The sequence below is a fragment of the Anas acuta genome, chromosome 8, assembly GCF_963932015.1.
Source record: "Anas acuta chromosome 8, bAnaAcu1.1, whole genome shotgun sequence".
Taxonomy (NCBI): Eukaryota; Metazoa; Chordata; class Aves; order Anseriformes; family Anatidae; genus Anas; species Anas acuta.
Window position 1 is genome coordinate 26480707 of NC_088986.1, and position 20090 is coordinate 26500796.

The 20090-nt window shown below is 35.9% G+C and overlaps 1 protein-coding gene across 4 annotated transcripts in view; it reads left to right on the top strand.

Annotated features, from left to right (window-relative positions):
* CAMSAP2 (calmodulin regulated spectrin associated protein family member 2) overlaps positions 1-20090 on the top strand; it is a 79567-nt gene that overhangs the window by 37914 nt on the left and 21563 nt on the right. For 2 of the 4 annotated variants that reach the window (XM_068691293.1, XM_068691294.1), the window contains exons 3-7: positions 2893-3054; positions 3715-3798; positions 9315-9347; positions 13557-13698; positions 16710-16849. In XM_068691293.1, coding sequence (XP_068547394.1) covers positions 2893-3054; positions 3715-3798; positions 9315-9347; positions 13557-13698; positions 16710-16849 — 561 coding nt within the window. The remainder of the gene's footprint in view (positions 1-2892; positions 3055-3714; positions 3799-9314; positions 9348-13556; positions 13699-16709; positions 16850-20090) is intronic. The other 2 variants (XM_068691295.1, XM_068691296.1) reach the window with 1 other exon arrangement.

Consider the following 20090-nt stretch of genomic DNA (forward strand, 5'->3'; position numbering starts at 1 on the left):
CATTTATAACGTATTGAGCATATTGGTAGGCAGCAAGCAAGTAGTGAATAAAGTTTCAGAGTGGTAGCAGTGGTTTTTGAACATTGCTCTATTGTTTTTCTCTCCAAACAGTCACTCAACAACATGTGTATCAAACATAGACTGGGCAATGTTGTAGGTGTGTATTAAATACATGAATGTGTCGATGTTTGAGCCGAAGAAATGGACTGCATTTTAAGGTGTGGGTGTCAGAACTGAGTGGAATTTGTGTGAATGCTTTGGTAGAGTGAAGAGTTTTACATGTAGGCAAGGGTTTATTTTTAAAGTCACAGCTTAAATCGGAAAACTTATCTGAAATCAAGCCACAAATGTTGGTATGGAATACAAAAGTAAGAATAGAAAGTACTTTTCCATAAAAGTATATATCCAGAAATAAAAAACATTTTTGCAACTGACAGAAACTTAAGTTTCAATTTTGTAAATTTCATTTGTAGCACAGTGTAATGAGTTTACTTCCTTTAAATCATGTTTTCAGCCCATTTCTGTATTTATGGATACCATGGATACTGACTCTAAGATGTGAATAATCTGTTTACCAGTTTGTTTGCACACATATAGGTATTTTTCCTCTATAATGAGGGCAGACTTCACTGCAGCACCATGCCGTTTAATGCGATTCTTCAGCTGTTGCTTCATAACCTAATTCTGCAGTCTCTGAACCAAGCTGCTCAATGACTTTTTTCCATGTCATGATAAAACACCACAGAGAAGGCAACGTACTTCCCTCCCTGTGCCTCAGGGTGTATTTAGGTGCAGGCCTTGGCCTTCCCCCAGCTTTGGAGTGTGTCAGAGAGCCTGTGTGTGAACACACTGTGAGGAGCAGCTGTGTCGCACACTGGGGTGTAGTTTTGCAGTCACCTGTGTTCTGCTCTGAGGTGAGAGCTCGGTCTTCAACCGAGGAGCTGTAATGCCTTAAGTCAATGTGTCTGCACACAGGAGGCTGAGGCAGGTCTTTTTCAGCTCCTAAACCCACCATGGAACCAGAGGAACAGCCATTTCTGTGAACTGACTTCTTGCTCGGTAAGGTGAGGCCTGCCCAACCTTGTCCTTGAGGAGTCTGCTCCCTGCATCTTTTCAGGCAGGCACCTGAGTTACTGGGGGCGGGTGGCAGGTGGCTGAAGAGAAAGGATGTGTGGGCTGGAATGAGCCTTCTGGGTGCAAGAGATGGGCACTGACATCTTGTGAGGGGACGAAGAAGCGCCGGGTGATGCTGGTTACCGGCCCGGCCATGCTGCCTGTGCTTGCAGCATGGATAGAGTCTGCAGCAGGCAGAAGGGCTCACGGGGCACATCAGGGTGTGCAGAGCCTAAGCTGTTGCCAGGAAGGTTGCCGGTCAGGAACAGTTTTGTGAACATCTCTAGTTAATGTATACAGTAAGTATAGCCTGCCTTTTTTTGTCAAACAAAGCAGCTTAACTGTGTAAAAAATGGTGTGTGCTGCTCCCAAGGCCAGCATCCTCACTTTCTCTAGTAATACAAACACTAAGGGCAGCATGAAACCTGAATCTGTTGGTCTTTTTCCCCACTCAGAATCCTGCACCAAGCAGTGTGTGTGTACAGCCTCAGCTGTGGTGATTATAGCGTATGGCTGCCTGACTCGTGTCGTTCATTGCTGTTGCCATGGCTGTAAAAGCTACCTTCTGAAATATTTATAGGAATATTTTCCTATAGAATTGAACTGAAGTGATGGTGTTAACGAGTGTTTGGGGTCTTTGTTTGCAATGTGAGATGTGTTTAAAGGCAGTGTTTTCAAAAATAGCGTCTTTGGAAATCATTCTGGTTCAGCAGAAATGTTCCTTAATGCTTAGAAAGCTGCTGCTGTTCGCTACTCATGAAACAGAAACACATGTGTTTCAGAAGACAGTGCCTCTACAAACTGACATCGCTTTTGTAGTCATAAGAATCTAAGGAAAATCCTGGTTGTTTGTGTTTGTTTTTTTTTATTATTATTATTATTATTAGAAAATGTGAAATAGCCCTTGTCTTTCAATACATAACAATATCAGGAGAAACACATCTGTTAACAGAAGATCTATTTTATTTATAATGCCTATCATAAATCAAGTTGTGCATATATAACTATATATACATAGAATCATAGAATGGTTTGGATTGGAAGGGACCTTAGAGCCCACCCAGTTCCAGCCCCCCTGCCATGGGCAGGGACACCTCCCACCAGCCCAGGCTGCTCACAGCCCCATCCCAGCTGGCCTTGAGCACCTCCAGGGATGGGGCATCCACAGCTCCTCTGAGCAGCCTGTGCCAGGGCCTCACCACCCTCTGAGTGAAGAATTTTGTATAAGATAATTAGTTTTGCTAGAAGAAAAATAAATGTTTTCTGTCATTTTTTTTTAATTAAGGTTTTTATAATTGTATCATCTTCCTGGATTATGAGTTTAAAAATAGGTAAGCCTCCACTTATGCAGTGTTCACATGACAATGATGGTTGTTTGCCAGCCACTCTCAGCTTTTGTTTCCAGTACAAATAACATCGATCAGGCAGGGGGGTTGTTTTCACTAGGGTGAAAACTTCAGAAGATCTCTTTGGCTCTGATAAAACATCAAAGTGATTTAATGTTTGAATCATAAAAATTACTTATTCTTTCAAGTTCATTAATTTTTATTGATTTTACTACAAGTTATTTTAATTTGCAATATCTTTTCAGTAAATGTTCCTGTGCTTTGTGTTGCTTTCTCAAATCCACTATGCATATTTCTATCATTTGTCTTTGATTCAAAAAGTGAAAAACAGACAAACTTTAAAGCTCTTACAGTTACGGTCTTTGTGCATGTCTGGGTATGTTTGCAAACAATAAGTAAGAAAGTGATTAGGCATTCCTGCTTCTCTTTGTAGAGTGCTCACTTGGCTATGATCGATACTCTTATGATGGCGTACACTGTAGAGATGGTCAGCGTTGAGAAAGTAATTGCATGCACTCAGCAGTATTCATCCTTCTTCCAAGCTACAGATCTACCTTATGACATTGAGGATGCTGTCATGTTTTGGATAAACAAGGTATGTATACAGGAAAAGCAAGCTGTGATTTTCTTTGTAGCCCGTGTAATTCAATTAGAGGTGGATTGGGAGATGTAGGTACATAGGTCTATCAAAACTGCATCTGATGCAGATTGTGTCTTCATCTGCTGCATGTGGATAGTAACAAGCAAAGTTTGCAGAAATCAGTTAAATGCGTTATGTGAACAAGATGAATGACAAGCTCAAATAAAAAACAGTAATACTACCTATGACATTGACACGTTGACTATCGTGTTGATATTCTGTGATGGTTGGTTGAGGGTCTCTTGTTGGCCCTGTTAAGAGTTGACTTTGTATTGTGTAATTTATCATGCAAGGTGTGTTCTGTTTATATTTGAATGCATTTTGCTTGAAGTGATCTACCTTCACCACGTAATCTAATCAAATGGCAGCAACACACTCTTAATCAAATGTGATGAAGCATAATAAGGGACAGGGTAGTTTGAACAATGTAAAGCTAACAGCAAGTGACCTAAAATGCAGTTGAAACATTGACGTTTGCTGGTTATGCTTCAGGGTTATAGAGTCAGAAATAAGTGTTCAATCTTTTTATTTAACTTGGTGGTGATTTACAGACCTTTAGAAAACTTGCAATTTCTACAGTTTGTTAGACCACTGAACAAGCTGTTTTGTCTCCAGGTAAATGAACATTTGAAAGACATAATGGAACAGGAGCAAAAACTAAAAGAGCATCACAGTGCAGAATCTGCAGGAGGTCAAAAGGTAGGTGTAAGAGTTAAAATGCTTTAAACAAGAATAAATGTATTTGTAAACAAAAACTACTTGCGTATGGTATGTATAGGCAGACATACATTTGCAGATATTGAACTTTTAACTGTTTGTTAAAGAAAGCTTTTAGTTTTCATAGAATATGGTGGGTTGGAAGGGGCCCACAAGGATCATTGAGGTTCATCTCCTTTTCAGTAGTTTTGTTATTAGTTTAATGATTTCCATGAAATGGTTATTTTAAATGTAACAATGGTAGATTTGCACTTCCTGTTCCTGTTACTCTTTTTGACAAATAAATCTTCAGTATCAGGGAAACATCAGTTATATTGGTCTTAAGGAATTTTATTAAGTTAATGAATTCAAACTGCAGTTGGAACTAAGATGAAAAAGAAAAGCATATTTTTATTCATGTTTTTTTTAGTGTTCACCCTTGTGAGTTAGATGCATCTCAGAAGAGATAAATCTGTATGTGGCATCATGGGAAGCATTGCTGTGATCCCTGATACTGGTTGATTACAAGTTTTATTATATAAATGATAAAATTGTTTGATACCCTTTCCTAACAAGTTTTTTGTTTGGTTTAGTTTGGTTTTGTGGAGCTCAGTTAATTAAATAGCGTTATATCCATTGAAATGGAGAAGGCTTGCATATGGTTCCAAAATACATAGAATTGCTTGTTTCAGAAGGAGATTATTTACCCTATTGTGATATAATTATTACTGGGGAATTGGTAGTCAGTTAGATCACCCATTGGTATTATCCCTGCACTTGAAAGCAGAACAGGTTTCCTATCTGCTTAAAGATTGTAATCCTAGTTCCCTTCTTGGTCTTGTTTTCCTGTGAGCAGCTAGCTCCCTTTTAGTGCTTCTCTGAAGGAGTTGAGGGTTACCTGGCTAGACTAGAAGTCCGGCTTCAAAAAGCATAGATGCAGTGAATGTTCTTGCACTTGTGGTTTCTTTTTAAACATAAGGAATGATGAAGGCTGATTAGTAAGTATGTGACTCAGCAAAAGAAAACAGCATTCTTTACAATTGTAGTGAGACCCTGATGCATGTGTTACTGTGTTCAGTAATGGCATAGAAGTTTTGAGAATACTAAATGCTTGACAGGTTCATTTCTCAAGTTAAAATAAAACAAACTGGGGATGTGAAGCAAGTTAGATCCTCTGTCTTCTAGTGATTATTTTTTTCCTTGAAGATAATAGTAGGAAGTTTTATGTATTGCTTAGGTCATTTTTGAAAGATTAGAATAATTTTTAAAATCCAAAGCATATGGGAGTCTTATTGTGGCAAAGAGTGGCATATGAAATAAAACATTATCAAAGCAATGACACAAAATTATCTGTATTTGTTAATAATAAATCACTGTTGATTTTCACTTATTACCGTTTCCATTTTGTTAAAAATATTAAGATTTAATTTTTAGTTTATAATGTCATTGTTCTTTCAACTGTTGAAAGATATTTATAGGCTATAACTCTATCCCATAAATAAACCCAATAGAGGAAAAAAATGCCTAAAGATGGTGCATATATTTGTGGAGTTTTTCTTCTGAATTGTGAATATCTAAAACAATCACAGCCCTATTCTGTTGGCCAATGTATGAATGTATTTCCAAAACAGCAAAATCATGCTACAGTTGCCGTATCATAGAAAAATTTGTAATTAAGGCCTTCTGGACACTGATTTTTAGATAGTGTTATCCCAGGTGCATGTTAGGTTGTTTGACTCAGTGTGAGATTCAGCAGCATAGATTACATTGTTATGTGAAGCATTCCCTTCTAGGGGTTTGTATTAGGGGATTGTATTATCTGTATTATTTTATGTGTTATCTAAAAGACTTAGTGTGGGCAAAACCTCAGGTTGACCCCTGGATGTCTTATCTGCCAGTAAGAGTTTTTTGTAGACTACAATTTAAAAAAAATAATAATAAAATAAAAAAAAAAAAAGGAGTAAGTTCTTGGGAAAATGAGTCAACATATCATTTGTACCATAAGGTTTCAGTGAATGCAATGACAAGTGGAATCTGCCTTTAGAAAGTAAGTCTAGCATCTGGAATATTCAGTAAGCTCTATTTTAAAGTACTTAAGGATATTGAATCACTGAACTTTTTAATTTTTCATGCAGGTAGATGGTAGTGTGTTTTCAACTTAGGTTATTTTATTCCAGGTTTTCTTTGAGAAACACTGATCTATTCAACTGATGGCTAATTTATTAGGAAATCTCAGCCATTTTTTTGTATCTCACAGTATTTATCAAATTTCCACCTATTTTTGCTAAAGTAAAGGGGCGGCTGCCATTGCATTAGTTTCTAAAATGTGTTGAGGTTTTGAACCCAAGATAAATTTAAATGAAGAATGTCTCATCTGCAGATTTAGAGGGAAGGCCAAATAACCGTGGGAAGAATAGGTTGTTCTAGTGGTTAGAGAAAATTTTTCTTTAGTTTTAATTTCTGGCTGAGAAGCAACAAACTTAGGTATCTGAAAGCTAAAACAAAGTTAATAAGTAGCCTTCTGATTTCTTTTCTAATCTCTACTGTGATAAATTGCTAAATTTATCAGTTGTAAAAATAGATTGACCGTAATGCCTTATCTTGTTGCAAATCTGCTGTAAGCCTTTCACAATCAATAGTATATCTAGTATATAGTGTATATTTATACAAAAAAGTATCATATACATAAATAATACAACTGGTAAGATATACCTGTTATCTATTTCTTGGTAGATAAAAACAGTGTTAACAGATTATGAGATTGCTTTTGTTTTCCTTCACTTTCTTCTGCTGCTAGCTTCCTGTAGAAGATAAGAGAGGAAGGAGTATGTATGATTTTTAGCTCCAGGTAGTCCTCTGTGGATCTTGATCTGCCGGTGGTTGTGGTAATCTCATCTTTTTCTGGTAGAGTCTCTGCATCTTCTTTCAGAATTAGGATTTCAAGTTTTGTAGTAGCTTTGGTTTTCAGGCTTCTGTTGAATAATATGTAGTGAATGTACAGTTGCACTGGTTAAACTAATTTTCAGTGTAATCAAAGCTTTCTGCAAAAAAACCTTCTATTTGTCCCTGCTTTTGTGTTAGAGACTGACTTGGTCTTAATTACAAGTTTTGAGCCAAATCAGCACAAATCCCATGTGAAAAACAAATTTAAGTGTATTCAATCCAAGACCTGAATTCTTCAGACATTTTTTTAATTAGTTTAAACAATGCAACCTTTTGTGTGAAGGTAAAACTCTAACACTATAGTTCCACGATTTAATGTGTCATAAATCCACACTGCTAGTAAAAGCTAACTGGTCAAGAAGAGTTTGCAGCAAGGTCAGCCTCCTGATCTGGTTAATGCACAGCTGCATGAATACTAACTATGGTGCAAGGACCAGAAACAAGTACTTGATGAAAGGCATGACTGCCATTTTTAAATCATGTTTTAAGCATGAATCATGTTTAAAACTTCTTTTAAGAATAAACAACAGCAATATTACTATAAGATAGTAGGTGAAGACACAAGGGACTGTTTTTATTTTTGCCTTATTTAAATATATATATATGTGTGTGTGTATTGGGAGAGGTCAGTCAGATCAATCTTTTCAGATTTTTTGTAGTGAGTGACTAATTTTTAATAATTTCCAGTATAATAAGTTGATATAAAGGGCGAGTTCAACAGCCATTGAATTCCCACTGCGTTGCCCAAGAGATTTCAGCTTTTCTTTTTCCCCTTAAATACCTTTACAAAGTACATGTTTATACATCTTGTAGTGTCTCCAAATTAAAAATTGATAATATTCAGTCTTTCAGCCTCTTGAAGCATATTCATCATCTTAACCATAATTACAGCTAAATAGATAACTAAAACCTAGCAATCTGATACATGTTTCTGTTTGTACCTTTATGGAGAACTAAGCTCTGGAATTGAAACAGCTGTGTGAAATAAATAATTTAAAAATTAAAAAATTTTTTAATTTTTTTTTTTCCAGCCTGTCATTGAATAGATGTTGGTAAAACTTTGAGTGCAGACTGGACCAATAGTGGGAAGTCTGAACTATGCTTTGCCTTTCTAAATCAAGTAATATCATTCATATCAATGTTAAGTAAAATGATAGGCAGAACAGATCTTATCTTAGTTCCTTTACATAAAACCTGTCTTTGCTTTACTTCCCAATTGCAGCTAAAATAGATATTTTTTTAAAATTTAAGTACTTTTCCATCAATTGTCTGGATTTCAGTTTGTTGAAGACAAACTGAACCCTCTAGGAAGTGGTTACTTGAGTGTGATTGGAATATCTAGACCCATACATTAACATGCATCTCTTGGTTCATTTCTTCTAAGTGGCTCTGGGATTCTCCACTGTGACAGCTGAATGGAATAGAGGGGAAGAATGCTGAGAATAGTCATGTTAGGAGTGTGCACATTTCCTATGCAATAACTTTTTATATAAAGCTCTTTTTATCACTACTGTTGAAGTTCCTTTTTTTATGAAGTGCAGTATTCTACAGAACCTTGATATTTTATGTAGTTGTTAGCAGTCGGAGTTTTAAAACTACTTTTTCACTATTTCCAGGGAATATTTCTCTATACATAAAAATATTTTTGGTTCGTACACTACAATAACATAGAGTGGGTTTCTGTGTGTACTTTTAATGTTGGTACATGTTTTCTTTTTTTCCTGAGCAGTAGAAATATTACTCTAGGCTAGTCTGCATAGTTAACAGAAAAATCCACCAACTTCGGTATGCTTCATCTTAAGCTTTTAGGTCAAATTTAATACGTGTAAAACTTTCTTGATAATTTGTACTTTTTGATGGCGTATCAGTTTAAAATTGCATATACCAGTTGTGACCACTTCTGTGCTAGTAGCCCAAATTCCATCTACATTTCAGATCATTGCACATCATGCAGCTGATGCTAATGTGATTTGCCATTGCAAAACTGTTACTGCCTGCACCTCTTGTTGTTATGAAAACTTATATGACTGTTTAAAAATACTCTTAAACATTATAAACAACTGTTTGGCTTTGAAGTAACTAATGCAAACTTCACTGCAACTGGTTGTAATGTACTATGGTGTGTTTATACCTTTTTTTCATTGCTTTAGCTTCCCTGCTTCCCCATCTATGCTATTGGAGTTCATTTTGATACTTGTGATATCATGGCTTCAAGTCTCAAATGAATTCTTTAGTCAGATTGCATATTCAGAGTATAATTAGATGTGTGAAAGCGCTTAATAAAACTGCATTGATATAACAATCTTATCTGTTCATGTGGGAAAATTATAACGTTGATCTACAAAGATTGCAGATACTTATTTCTCCAGTATTATTTCTGCTAATGAGCTCAATACACAAAGGTTAGAGTGCACTAATGTTTACCATTAAATTACAACTCAATGTTTTACAAAACTGAGAATGTTAAAGAAAATTGCTTTGTAAAAGTAATTTATGAAATCTGATAAATTGTTCCTTTTTTTTTTTTTCCTTTGCTTTCTGCTTTTATGCTTTTTTTCCTACTGCTTCCTCTGAAGTCTCCTACCAAATGGTTTTGGAAACTGGTTCCTGTAAGTTTGCCCAACTGCTTCACTTTGATCAACTAGCTTATTTTGGGAATGGCATTGTCCATGTCATGCTGGTCTAGTTATTCATTTCATTTATCTCTACAAGATAATTTTGTAAGAGATTGCTCTGCAAAGGTGTGCATAATACAAAACCCTGTTCTGCAAGGTAATCTGTGCAAAATAGATGTAAGATATGTTGTTGGATAAGGAATTACTTTTTAAGCGGTAAAGTTCTCTATGGTTTTGTATAAGATGGTACTACCTCTTACTAATTCATGTCTTTTCTTTTTTTTTTTTTTTGCAAAACGCTTTCCCATAAAGTTCTAGTAAAGATAAGCTATTTGGTATTGACCATTTTAAAAAGAGCCTTGCAGAAAATATTTCTGGCCGTTAATACTATGTAGAAACTCAGATTTTCTTTTATTCTAACAACATTCAATCATTACAGCATTTGTCTAGAATCCCCTAACTTTTCAGCTGACTTCAGGTAGGTCTCTCCCCAAAGAAAGTAACCCAAACCAATCCACTGCTAGTTAGACAATAATTTAATTTAAAAAGTAACTGTTCAGGTTACTTTAATAATATTAAATTTTTAATATAAAGTTAATATTTGTTTTCTCTCTGTTTTTCCCTTGGGATTTTCATTACTGTTCCTCAAATGTAAGGGGCTATTACTTATTCTACAACAGGTTTTTCAATATGTATAATATCTTATCATGGACAGACACCCGTGCTTTGGCTGGGAACAAAATAGTCAGCTGTTTAGGTATATGCAGAAGGGCATATTTCTGGTCTGAATTCCAATGAACTGATCCTGATCCATCTTTGATCTAAGGATTACCAAATAACTGACCTAGCAGTACCTCAAGTCTTTGTTGTCCTAACTAGTAAAAGATTGTTCATACATTGCAAGGAGAATTTAAAAAGTTACAAGACAGTTGCATGTAGACAGCAACAGAAATTACCTGGTATCTGGATTTAAAAAAATAAAAATAAAACAAAATAGTACTCTTTTCAGTAGACTAATCAGTATTCTAAGCTCATAACAGTCGATGCTATTCATGCAATTTCTCCGTAATGCTGTGTATTACAGTTGTGACATTTACACGCACAAACACTCTGCTCTTCACAGTATAGAACTTGAATTTTGTTTTGGAATTAAGGTAGCACAATTAAGTGGAGGGTATAATGCAAAAAATAAAAATAAATCAACAGCTGCCCGTGGCCTTCACTTATACTACAGAAAATTAAGCACATTTTTGTTTTTTATTCCATTGATACAACAAAGGGGCTACTTCAGCGCAACCTCAGAATGTTTTTGTTCTATTTTTGCCTACAGTGTTAGTTTACTAATCATTCATTCATTGCACAGAATTTGTATTCAAATATAAAATACTCTACTGAAAACTATAACCTAAATTTGCCTGCCAGTTGTCTGTAAACAACCTGAGGTAGAGGTATTTTATTTACTTTGAACTCGTTAGTTTAGAAGGGATACAGCAGAAACCCTGGTGCCTACTGACAGTATAGTAGGAAGGCAGTGGCTCAGATGTTCTAACACTTCCACCATTCTTCTCATCTCCTCACTTTGCATAGTGCAAGTGGTCTACGGTGAGATAAACCAGAGCACATAGGCAGCTGAAAAGCTGGAAAGAGGAGTAAATTTATAATATGTTACCTACTATACGGTAAATGGATCAGAGTGTTCATTATTAATAACGTCAGAATACACATGAGCACTTCTGACAGGGTAGCTGATGGGCTTTCAGTTCATTTTTAGCTGACTTTGTTTATATGGCAGTGTCTAAACTATACTTAGATTTGTTCAGTGGAATTAGCTCAAAGATGCTAATTCAGGCTGGTTTCTGTAGAATCTCAGGAATAAGATGCCCGGCTGAGCGCTTGTATTTAAAAGAGCACTGTAAGATTATAATAAATGCAGAGGTTTGTGTCTTGCATTATTGCATCCATATTTATTAGCAAACATTGCACCTGATCAGAAGACTTTATTGAAATGGAAGTTTATTAAAAATGCAGTGCAATTACCAGTGTCTTTTATTTTTCAGTATAATTTCTTTTATCTTTTCAACCAAATTGAAACATGATGCCTATTATACCTTAATGAACCTAGTATATCAGGTTCTATTAGTTTCTTTTTCCTGAAGTAATGTGCTTGGCCTACTGTCTGCAATGAATTAAGTCCTCTTTCTAGGTCCAATTTAATGATTTGACACAGTTTCCAGAATTTGTAGGCACTGTTCATCAGGCTCTTTGAGGCATCATTAAAATGACAGACTTTGACAGAATTTACTGCACAAGGTGATTGTATTATCAATTTAAAAACATTTTCAAATATTCCATTAAAAAGGTACTAGAAAAATATATAAAATATACAGGACTAGGTGGACAATAATGTTAGAGTCTATCTGTATCCCATATTTTTGGTTATTATTTCATAATTAAGTCATAAAGCTGTAAAGCACTTAATTCCAGTCATTGGGGGGTGGAGAGTACAGGGACATATTAACGTGGTATTTGAAACTTAGAGGGTTTTCATAGCAGCAGGTCAGTGTATTTCCAAACAATGAAAAAGAAGAACCTTTCAGTGCAAGCAAAATTGGCCTGTTTCATTCGAAATAGTAGGAAATATCATTAACATGAGAAAAACAGTATTAATAATGCGTGAAACACTACCATGGTTTTGTTTGGTGTTAGTGAATCTTTACCATAGCATGCAAAATACATGACAAAAATACCAGTCCATTTCAAGTATGAAATAAAGGCTAAATCCGGTTTATTTTAAATATTACTTGGTTAAAGTGATAGTTCTCAGGGTCAAACACAAGCCCTTTGTTTTCCTAGAACTGATGTCTGCTATTGTCAGGCTAGATTTGTGCTTCTTGGGTCAGTTAGAGGACATTGACATACACTACAAATAATCCCATGTGATCCTCCACAGAAATGCAGTGACAGTAAGTATAGCCTTCAGGGTTGGTTAGTCTGTGGTTCCCTGGGTTGCCTTTTTTTTTTTTTTTCCCCCAGTACAGCTAGTTAAAACAGTTCCCACTCCACCCATAAAACCTCCAGCCCTGCCCTACTCAGTTGCTACAGAAGCAAAAGAGAAGAGATGTTTTACGTGGATCAACTCTTCCCGCATAGCCCCATCAGTAACTGCTCCAGCACGACTGAAAGGTCGAGGGTAGGAGATAGGAACTTTCAGCTTCAGCTTTGCAAGGAAGAATTACATCCACTAAGACTTCTCAGAATCCCCACAGGGCGACTGCCAGTTTAATGTATTTGAATGAAAGTAGTGTAAAATTTACTCTGAAACGTTCTTGGCATCATAAGTAGTTCTGTGGTATGAATGGAAAAGTAATCCTTCAGGACCATTGTAAAAAAGTCTAACTAAATATTAACACATTAAAATCTTCTGCCTCCATTTGTTTTGAAGTCATGAAACAAAACTAAGAATGATAAATAACTTTTTTTCAAGTTAGCCCTAAGCCCTTTGCCCCCTTCTGCTCAAAAAAGAAAACCAGAAAAATTTATTCACTTCAGGTAAATGCTCTCTTAGTATTCTGAGCTACTGATCTCTTTATATAGTGAGTTATTTTTAAAATTGTTTCCTTTTTATACCTGGACCACTGCCTGGCCATCACACTTGACCATTAATGTTTCTCTATGTTTACCACTGCTTAGAGTCATACTTGCTAGTAATAAAAATGTAGTTGAACAGATGCAAATTTCCTTGTTACTCAATTTGCCATTGAGTCAGATGCATGATTGAGATTTTGGGAAAGATTCTTAGGTGTTTTAATTTAATGGTCATTTGAATTGGCAGTAAACTGAAGTTACAGCAGCTAAGGGTCTGTCTGTGTTTACATAGAGAGAATTTCTGATTGTATAGTGATGTGTTGGATGTTAAAGAAGTTGTATGATACTTAATTTAGCGTGCTATACAGGGATCATCAAAGTTCAGTAGTTTTAAAAGAAAGCCTCAATTTTAGCATGTAGGCACCTTTCCTCTTAGGTGTTATTTCTGTCCTTCAAAATGAGGTATAAAGTGAATAGCTCGAGGAAATTTGACACTGAGAATTTTATTTATTGAATACTGCTTTTTCACTAACTGAGCATAAAACTTACAATACAAACCTGTTTCTTCGTATGTTTCAGAGCCTTTGTCTCTCTTAATCTCTTCATTCTATATTGTAGGCTCGCTACAGGAAGGAGCAAACGTTGCTCAAGCAGCTGCCCTGCATTCCATTGGTGGAAAATCTGCTGAAAGATGGTACAGATGGTTGTGCTTTAGCAGCCCTGATCCACTTCTACTGTCCAGATATCGTTAAACTGGAGGGTATGTCTAACGCGTCTCAGCTTGTAAACATGTGTCTGCATAAGCTGAAATGTCTGTATTTGATATATATGTCAAGGAAGGTAATAAAATACTACACAGAAGAGGCATAATTTGAGTGTGGCAGTGACAAGTTCAGTATTTACTTGGTAGTTATTAAATAGAAAAAACCAAGGTATCCTTCCATCTTGTATTTACTTTTATGTTATCACACTAATATAATTGTACTACACTATATTATTGCAGATCTGACTGTGGCAACACATTTGCTGTCATGTTATGAAACTTGCAACCATCTGGAAAACTCTGGTTCTTGAAGCTGCAAAAGTGCTTTCATGTGAATCTGAGCAGTTACAGTTATAAAACATGGAAGGGTCACTTCTGTCTTTCAGGTAGACAAGCTCTGCATAGCTGCATTGTGTGGCAAGTAGTTGTTCTCTGTTCAGGGCTTCTTTGATAGCTACCTATAATATTGATAAACAGGAATATAGTGTAGAACCTAGTGGTGGTGTGCTGTTCTGGAACAGCAGTTGTCTGAGGATGAGCAGCTTCATCTTCTTTTGCTCTGCAGCCTGGTTAAACTCATATCTTCCTCTTGGCAATTGAGAGCCTCGTGTAGCTGTAAAATGTCTTGGCAGCTAACACCCATCATTTTCTGCCTATGTTCTGTCCATGATACCTTTGATGTCGTGGGAACACTTGTACATAAGCATCCTGAGAAATCCAGGAATTATGAGCCAAGGGTATAAAGCTTGAAAAGGTACTGGAATATGGAATTCATATACACATCTGCTTTATAGGGAGCTTCCAGCACAGTAGGCGTTGAAGATGAAAGAGAATGAGATGCATGCATTCTCCATTCTTCTTTGGCCTGTGAATTTTGAAAAATACAACTTTCAATTTACATAAATGTTGCAGCCAAATATATACAATTGTATATGGTTACAGAAAAGTTAATACCTGGGTTGTGTTGCAATTGGGTAACACCTCGTTCCTTCTTACTGCATGACTGAAAATACGGACTGTCTGAAGGACCTTGTATACCACTGCAGGATGACATATATATTTATCAGCAGATTCCTCCAGCCTCTGACTTCGAGCACAGTGAAACACAACAAGGCACTTGTCATCTTTGAACTTAGCTTTAATGTCTGTTGAGTGTCCTTCCCTAAAGACATACAAACATGCATGTCATTGTCTCGGAAGTAAATTCAAAGATACTCTAAGCAAATAGAAGCACCGTAAAAGACTTGCATATCTTCCCTGTATTTAAATACTGTTTTTGATGCATGTTACATTTCGCTGAGATTCTGTTCTGCACTGAAACTGAGAAAAGCAGGTAGCAAATGCATATGCAAAAATACTTTAAAATGCTTTAACAACAAAGAAAGAAAGAAAAAAAGGAACCAGACTACAGAGCTCTAAAATAGGTGTTTTCTTCTCATAATGTCTTTATTTAACTTCCAAATCTGGGTTTCCTTCTAGGAATCTAAGACTATAAAGGGCTTCATGTGTCAGTCAGACAAGAAATTGGCTATTGTTCAAAATTATATAATCCTTTGCAAGACGTTATCATGCTCTATGATAAAACCGCCTAGCTCTTGAAAATCTGTACTCTTATTCAGACTGTTGTAGAGCTCCACTTTTTACATAATTTTAAATCATATTCTTCTTTCCTACCTAAATGTGCTTGGAGCCTGTCTACATGCATCTGTTGTTCTTCCAGCAGTGTCCTTTGCCTTGAATATCTTGTCCTAATCTGACATCTACCCCTCTGATATGTTTTGTTTCATTTTGTCTTTTTGCCCAGGCTACTGAATCAAGCCTTTTCCATTTCCCCTTGTGATGTGGATTTCCATTCTTGTCATTATCCTTAATAGTTATTTTCTGTAACCAGTCTAGTTTTGGTTCATCTTTCTTGAATATGGAAGGTCATAATTGTACACAGGAATCCTGACTGACACCTTAGTACTGCCTTTTACAATGCTTCCCTGTCACTACTAGATATAAATTTTCTGATACATGTTTGCATCCTGTTTGCTTCTTTCATAGCTACTTGATGCTGAAAGCTCATAAGCTATCTCTGCATTGGCCAAAACACAGTGCCTTCCTACTCTGTATGGCTTTCAGCTACTGAATCACATTAGAATGTTATTAGGTTAAAATGCATGAGTTTGAATTTGCATTACTAAACTTAATCCTATTTTGGTCACTTTAGTCAAATGTTTTTTCTATCAGTGTTATACTCGGGATTGGTTGGGGTGATAAAAAATTTCTGAATCCCTCAGGATGGGAATCCTTATCCTGTTAGCATCAAAGTTCCCTTCCAAAGCAACCTTGTATCCTACATGCTTTAAAACTGTTAAGTGGAGCTCTGTCATACACTGTTGCTTTGGAAATAAAAACTAATGCATGCTCTCCAAGTACATCTCCTTTCTTTTATTTTCTTCATTCCTCTTTTTTACAAGGGCTGTCTTTTTTTCTATTTAGTCTCCTAAGAAGCTGTAATAAAAAGAGAGCAGGAGGTTAGCTGGGTATCAATAATATTCAGAGCAGACTGTATAACCACAGTAGTCTATCTACTGCTTTGTCTTTAAATAGCACTTGAAACATGGAGTGGTAATTCATGTATCATGTTATCTGAAAACTCATTTCAAGCATCCAAATCCACAAACAGAAATATGTAAGACTAAACTGATGCTGCATTCACAGTTAATAACATTAAAGTATGCTCCCTATGCAAAGAGAACTTAGTGAGAAAGCATGCACTCATATAGAAAAAAATCTAAATTTAAAAAAGGTTAGAAAATATCTAAAGCTACAAAACTGTCTTAAGATTAAATATAACATTGTTATTTCTTACAGTTCTGAAATAGAAAAATAAGTCTCCTGACATACAAAATAAAAACCAAGTTTGCATTTATCCAGAAGATGGTCTAGAATCCATCGAAAGAAAATTACTTTTTGCAGATCTGTCACTATATCTAATCTTGGCTTCTTTTTTTTTTTTTTAGATATTTGTTTGAAAGAGACGATGTCTTTGGCTGACAGCTTGTATAATCTGCAGTTGATTCAAGAATTTTGTCAGGAATATCTTAATCAGTGTTGCCATTTCAGTCTTGAGGATATGCTCTATGCAGCTTCTTCAATAAAGGTAACAAAAATTGAAAAATGTAAGCAGTGTCCACAGGACTGTTTTGTTTTGTTTTGTTTTGTTTCTAGTGGTATATAGAGCCTTTTAATCTATTGCTATATGACTGACTGAAAAAGCATGTTGCATCTTTTTGTGGTACAGCATGCAACAGATTTCAGCAGGATGTTAAAACACTTTCTGCGTTAGTTGTAACTTCTAAGACTTTCACAAAAACACAAATTTTTTAATAGTTGTTTATGGAATTATTGTTTACCATCACTATTCATTTCTATGTACTCTGTAATTTTATGGTTTTTAATCTTAGACTTTTTACTTTTGTAAACATGCTATATTTATATGCAGTTTTGGTTGGGGTTTTTATTGTGTTTTTCAGTTTTTGCTCTCCTGAGTTAATTTTGTTGAATAATCTGTTGTTTTTATGCCTGGAATACAAGCAGGGATGCAAGTCCCACACACAGATGTTTGAACAAGCAATTAAGCATTTTTAGTCATTCTAAGATTATTCTCTTTTTAGAAAGTTAAAAAAAAAAAAAAAAAAAGTATTCTGTTTGGTTATCCTATAATTTTTAAGCTGTGTGGGAAGTCAGAATAATTGAATTATACCTTGTCTAATTGTAAATTTAATTCTTCATTATTGTGTTTCTCTAAGACTTTTCTATGTAAAACACTGTTCATTTGCTTAAGATTCTTATTGGCCTGCCTTTAGGGAATGAAATCTTATTTTTAGGGAGTCAGCATATCCATTGCAGATGGTACGTAATTGGTTTCTTAATATCTGGGTCATTTCACTGCTTTTTATGATCTTTGTAGCAACCTCACAAGCTGAGTCACAGAGGCCAAAGCCTGAATACAGCTTTGTTGTCTCCTGTAGGGTTGAACCTAATCCTTTGCAAATAAGTAATGAGCTGCCAGGATGAGTAAGGGCAGTAGGTCCAGGCCCTGTAAAGTCTAGACTACTTAGCCGTTGCTGTTCTATTTCGTGTATGCAAAGCTGTCTACTGGCTGTTTTCATTGAGCTTTTGGTGTCTTGAAATTTCATGTACAGTAATCTACATACTTGAGAAAGTGTGTTGTATTGCAGTCTCTCTTGTCTGTAATTCCAACATATGGTCCTACAAATATTTTGGAAGATCTTGAGTAGGTATCCTGTACTGGATTTTGATTATTTCTTTTTGCTTGCTGATATCTGGAATAAGTGGAATTCATTTGTCTTCAGTTTCGTCCATAAAAACTAATAATGCCGTTGCTTTATAGTACTGGTTTGAATTATTTCACAAGCCACTATGAAGCATCAATTAAATAAAAAAATGTCGATATCTCAGTGCATCAGACTTAACATTGATAGAATGCTACAAACTCAGTAACTTTGCTGCTTCTAAAACACTCTAAAGTGTTTTAGAGTGGCTTTAGAGTTCTTCCAAAGATTTGGAGTATTTCTAGAACTAGAAGGCCCTTTTGTGATCATGTTTTTACAAGTTGCTGTGGTGTGGATGCTTATTTAGATGTAAATGCTACAGAGTAGGGCTGCCAAGTTTTTCCTTTAAACCTTGGCATGGAAACTTTGGCTAGTGCTATAAACTCTGTTTTTCCTGTGTTAAGAAGTAGTTTGCTTTCAAAATAAATTCACAGTTGAAGGAGCTCTTTTTAAGCTTTCCAGTGCATCTGATTAGAGTAGGTTTTAATAAATGTGAATATTCCCCAATGAATGTCATTGTCACTTGGAAAAACTTGTATTGCAAACAGATACTTTAAATATTATGCATTGAATTATACTTTTCTGCAAAAAGTATTTAATTTCAAAGTTTAGCAGCATGCTTTTTCTAGCAGCATGCTTTCAGGTGTCTGTTAATCAGCAAAAAATTCTCTGTATTTTCAGGGTGACTCATACTGCACAGTAGGTGGCACTATATTTTAGTTTAAAAGTCTGTTACACTCTCATATTGATGACAGAAACAACAAGAGAACCAAACTGCTAAGTTACTGGAAAAAGTTTCAAGAAAACATAAAAATAAAGCTGAGTTTTTGCAATGATGCTGCTGGTCCTAGAAATTATGCTAGATATCCTAACTTCATGCTTGTCCCAAAAGAAGGGAGCAGAGCCTCCCTCTCTTTAAAGTGGTCAAGCACAAAGAGCTCACCTTACATTCTTCACTGGGTACACTGTAGCTTTGTGCTGAATCAGGGTAGGTTGTGGATAGCATATGGTAAGGAAATCTGGTGCAGGTCTTGACCTGATTGTGCCCACTTGTATCTTCCCTATCAAAAAGTACAGAAGCCAAGTTGGATTAATATCAAACTTCAGTTAACAAGCATACAGAACATTTGGTATAGGCTCTCAGCTTTTACAGCAGATGAAACTTTTTATTCTTTTTTAACATGGAGGAAAAATAGGCTTTGTCGGGGTTTCTAGACAACTTTAATGTGTCATAATCAAATGAAGCCAGAAAGTAAGTTTTGTTGCTCCTCGCTTGCCCATTTCCTCTCCACTAAGAAAAATACATTTGTGAAATTCATCATAAATGTCTACAAGGGCAGGGCTACTCATACATTCCGTGGATGCTTGAGGCACTGCTAAGGGGCCATGCTGGTTCTTGTTTGTTTTCCTTTGAGACAGGGAAATACAAGTAGAGAGAGATGACAAAAATAATCACAGTAATTTCTGAATCCTTCCTGCCCATTTAACAAAAGGAAAGAATTAAAAGTCTTGGATCTCTGGTTTTGTGCATTGCTTTTTTTGCCCTGATCATCCCTCTTCCCTTCTGTAAGCAATTTTATCCCACAAGCACTTTTTATTTTTTTTTCTTTACTTGTATGTAGGAGATGACGTAGCTCTGAAATCTTAAGCGACCTGTGTGTTGATACACGTGTTCTGCCAATCCAGAGAACAAGTTTGTAGAACTAGAACTTGAATGAGAGGAGTGCCTTTACAGGGAGCTTAAACTGCCCTGCTGGACAGTAAAGGCTTCTTTATTGCTTTGGCCCTGAAATTAATTAGCACTGCAGTGTGATTGTGTGTAGTATCAGGGCATTAAGTCTTACAGTGCACGTATGATGAATGTTGTAAGGGTCCTGTGAGGTTTCTGAATAGAAAGAAAAATGACATCTCACTTGTTCTCCTTGTAATGTGAGATATCCGTTGGAAGTACTTCTAAAAGAGGAAGAACCCATCTTTGGCTGTATTTGTTTATCTTCTTGATGTGTGAGATAGTTCTCTGCCAGTTTGTTCTCAGAGGTCCATAGG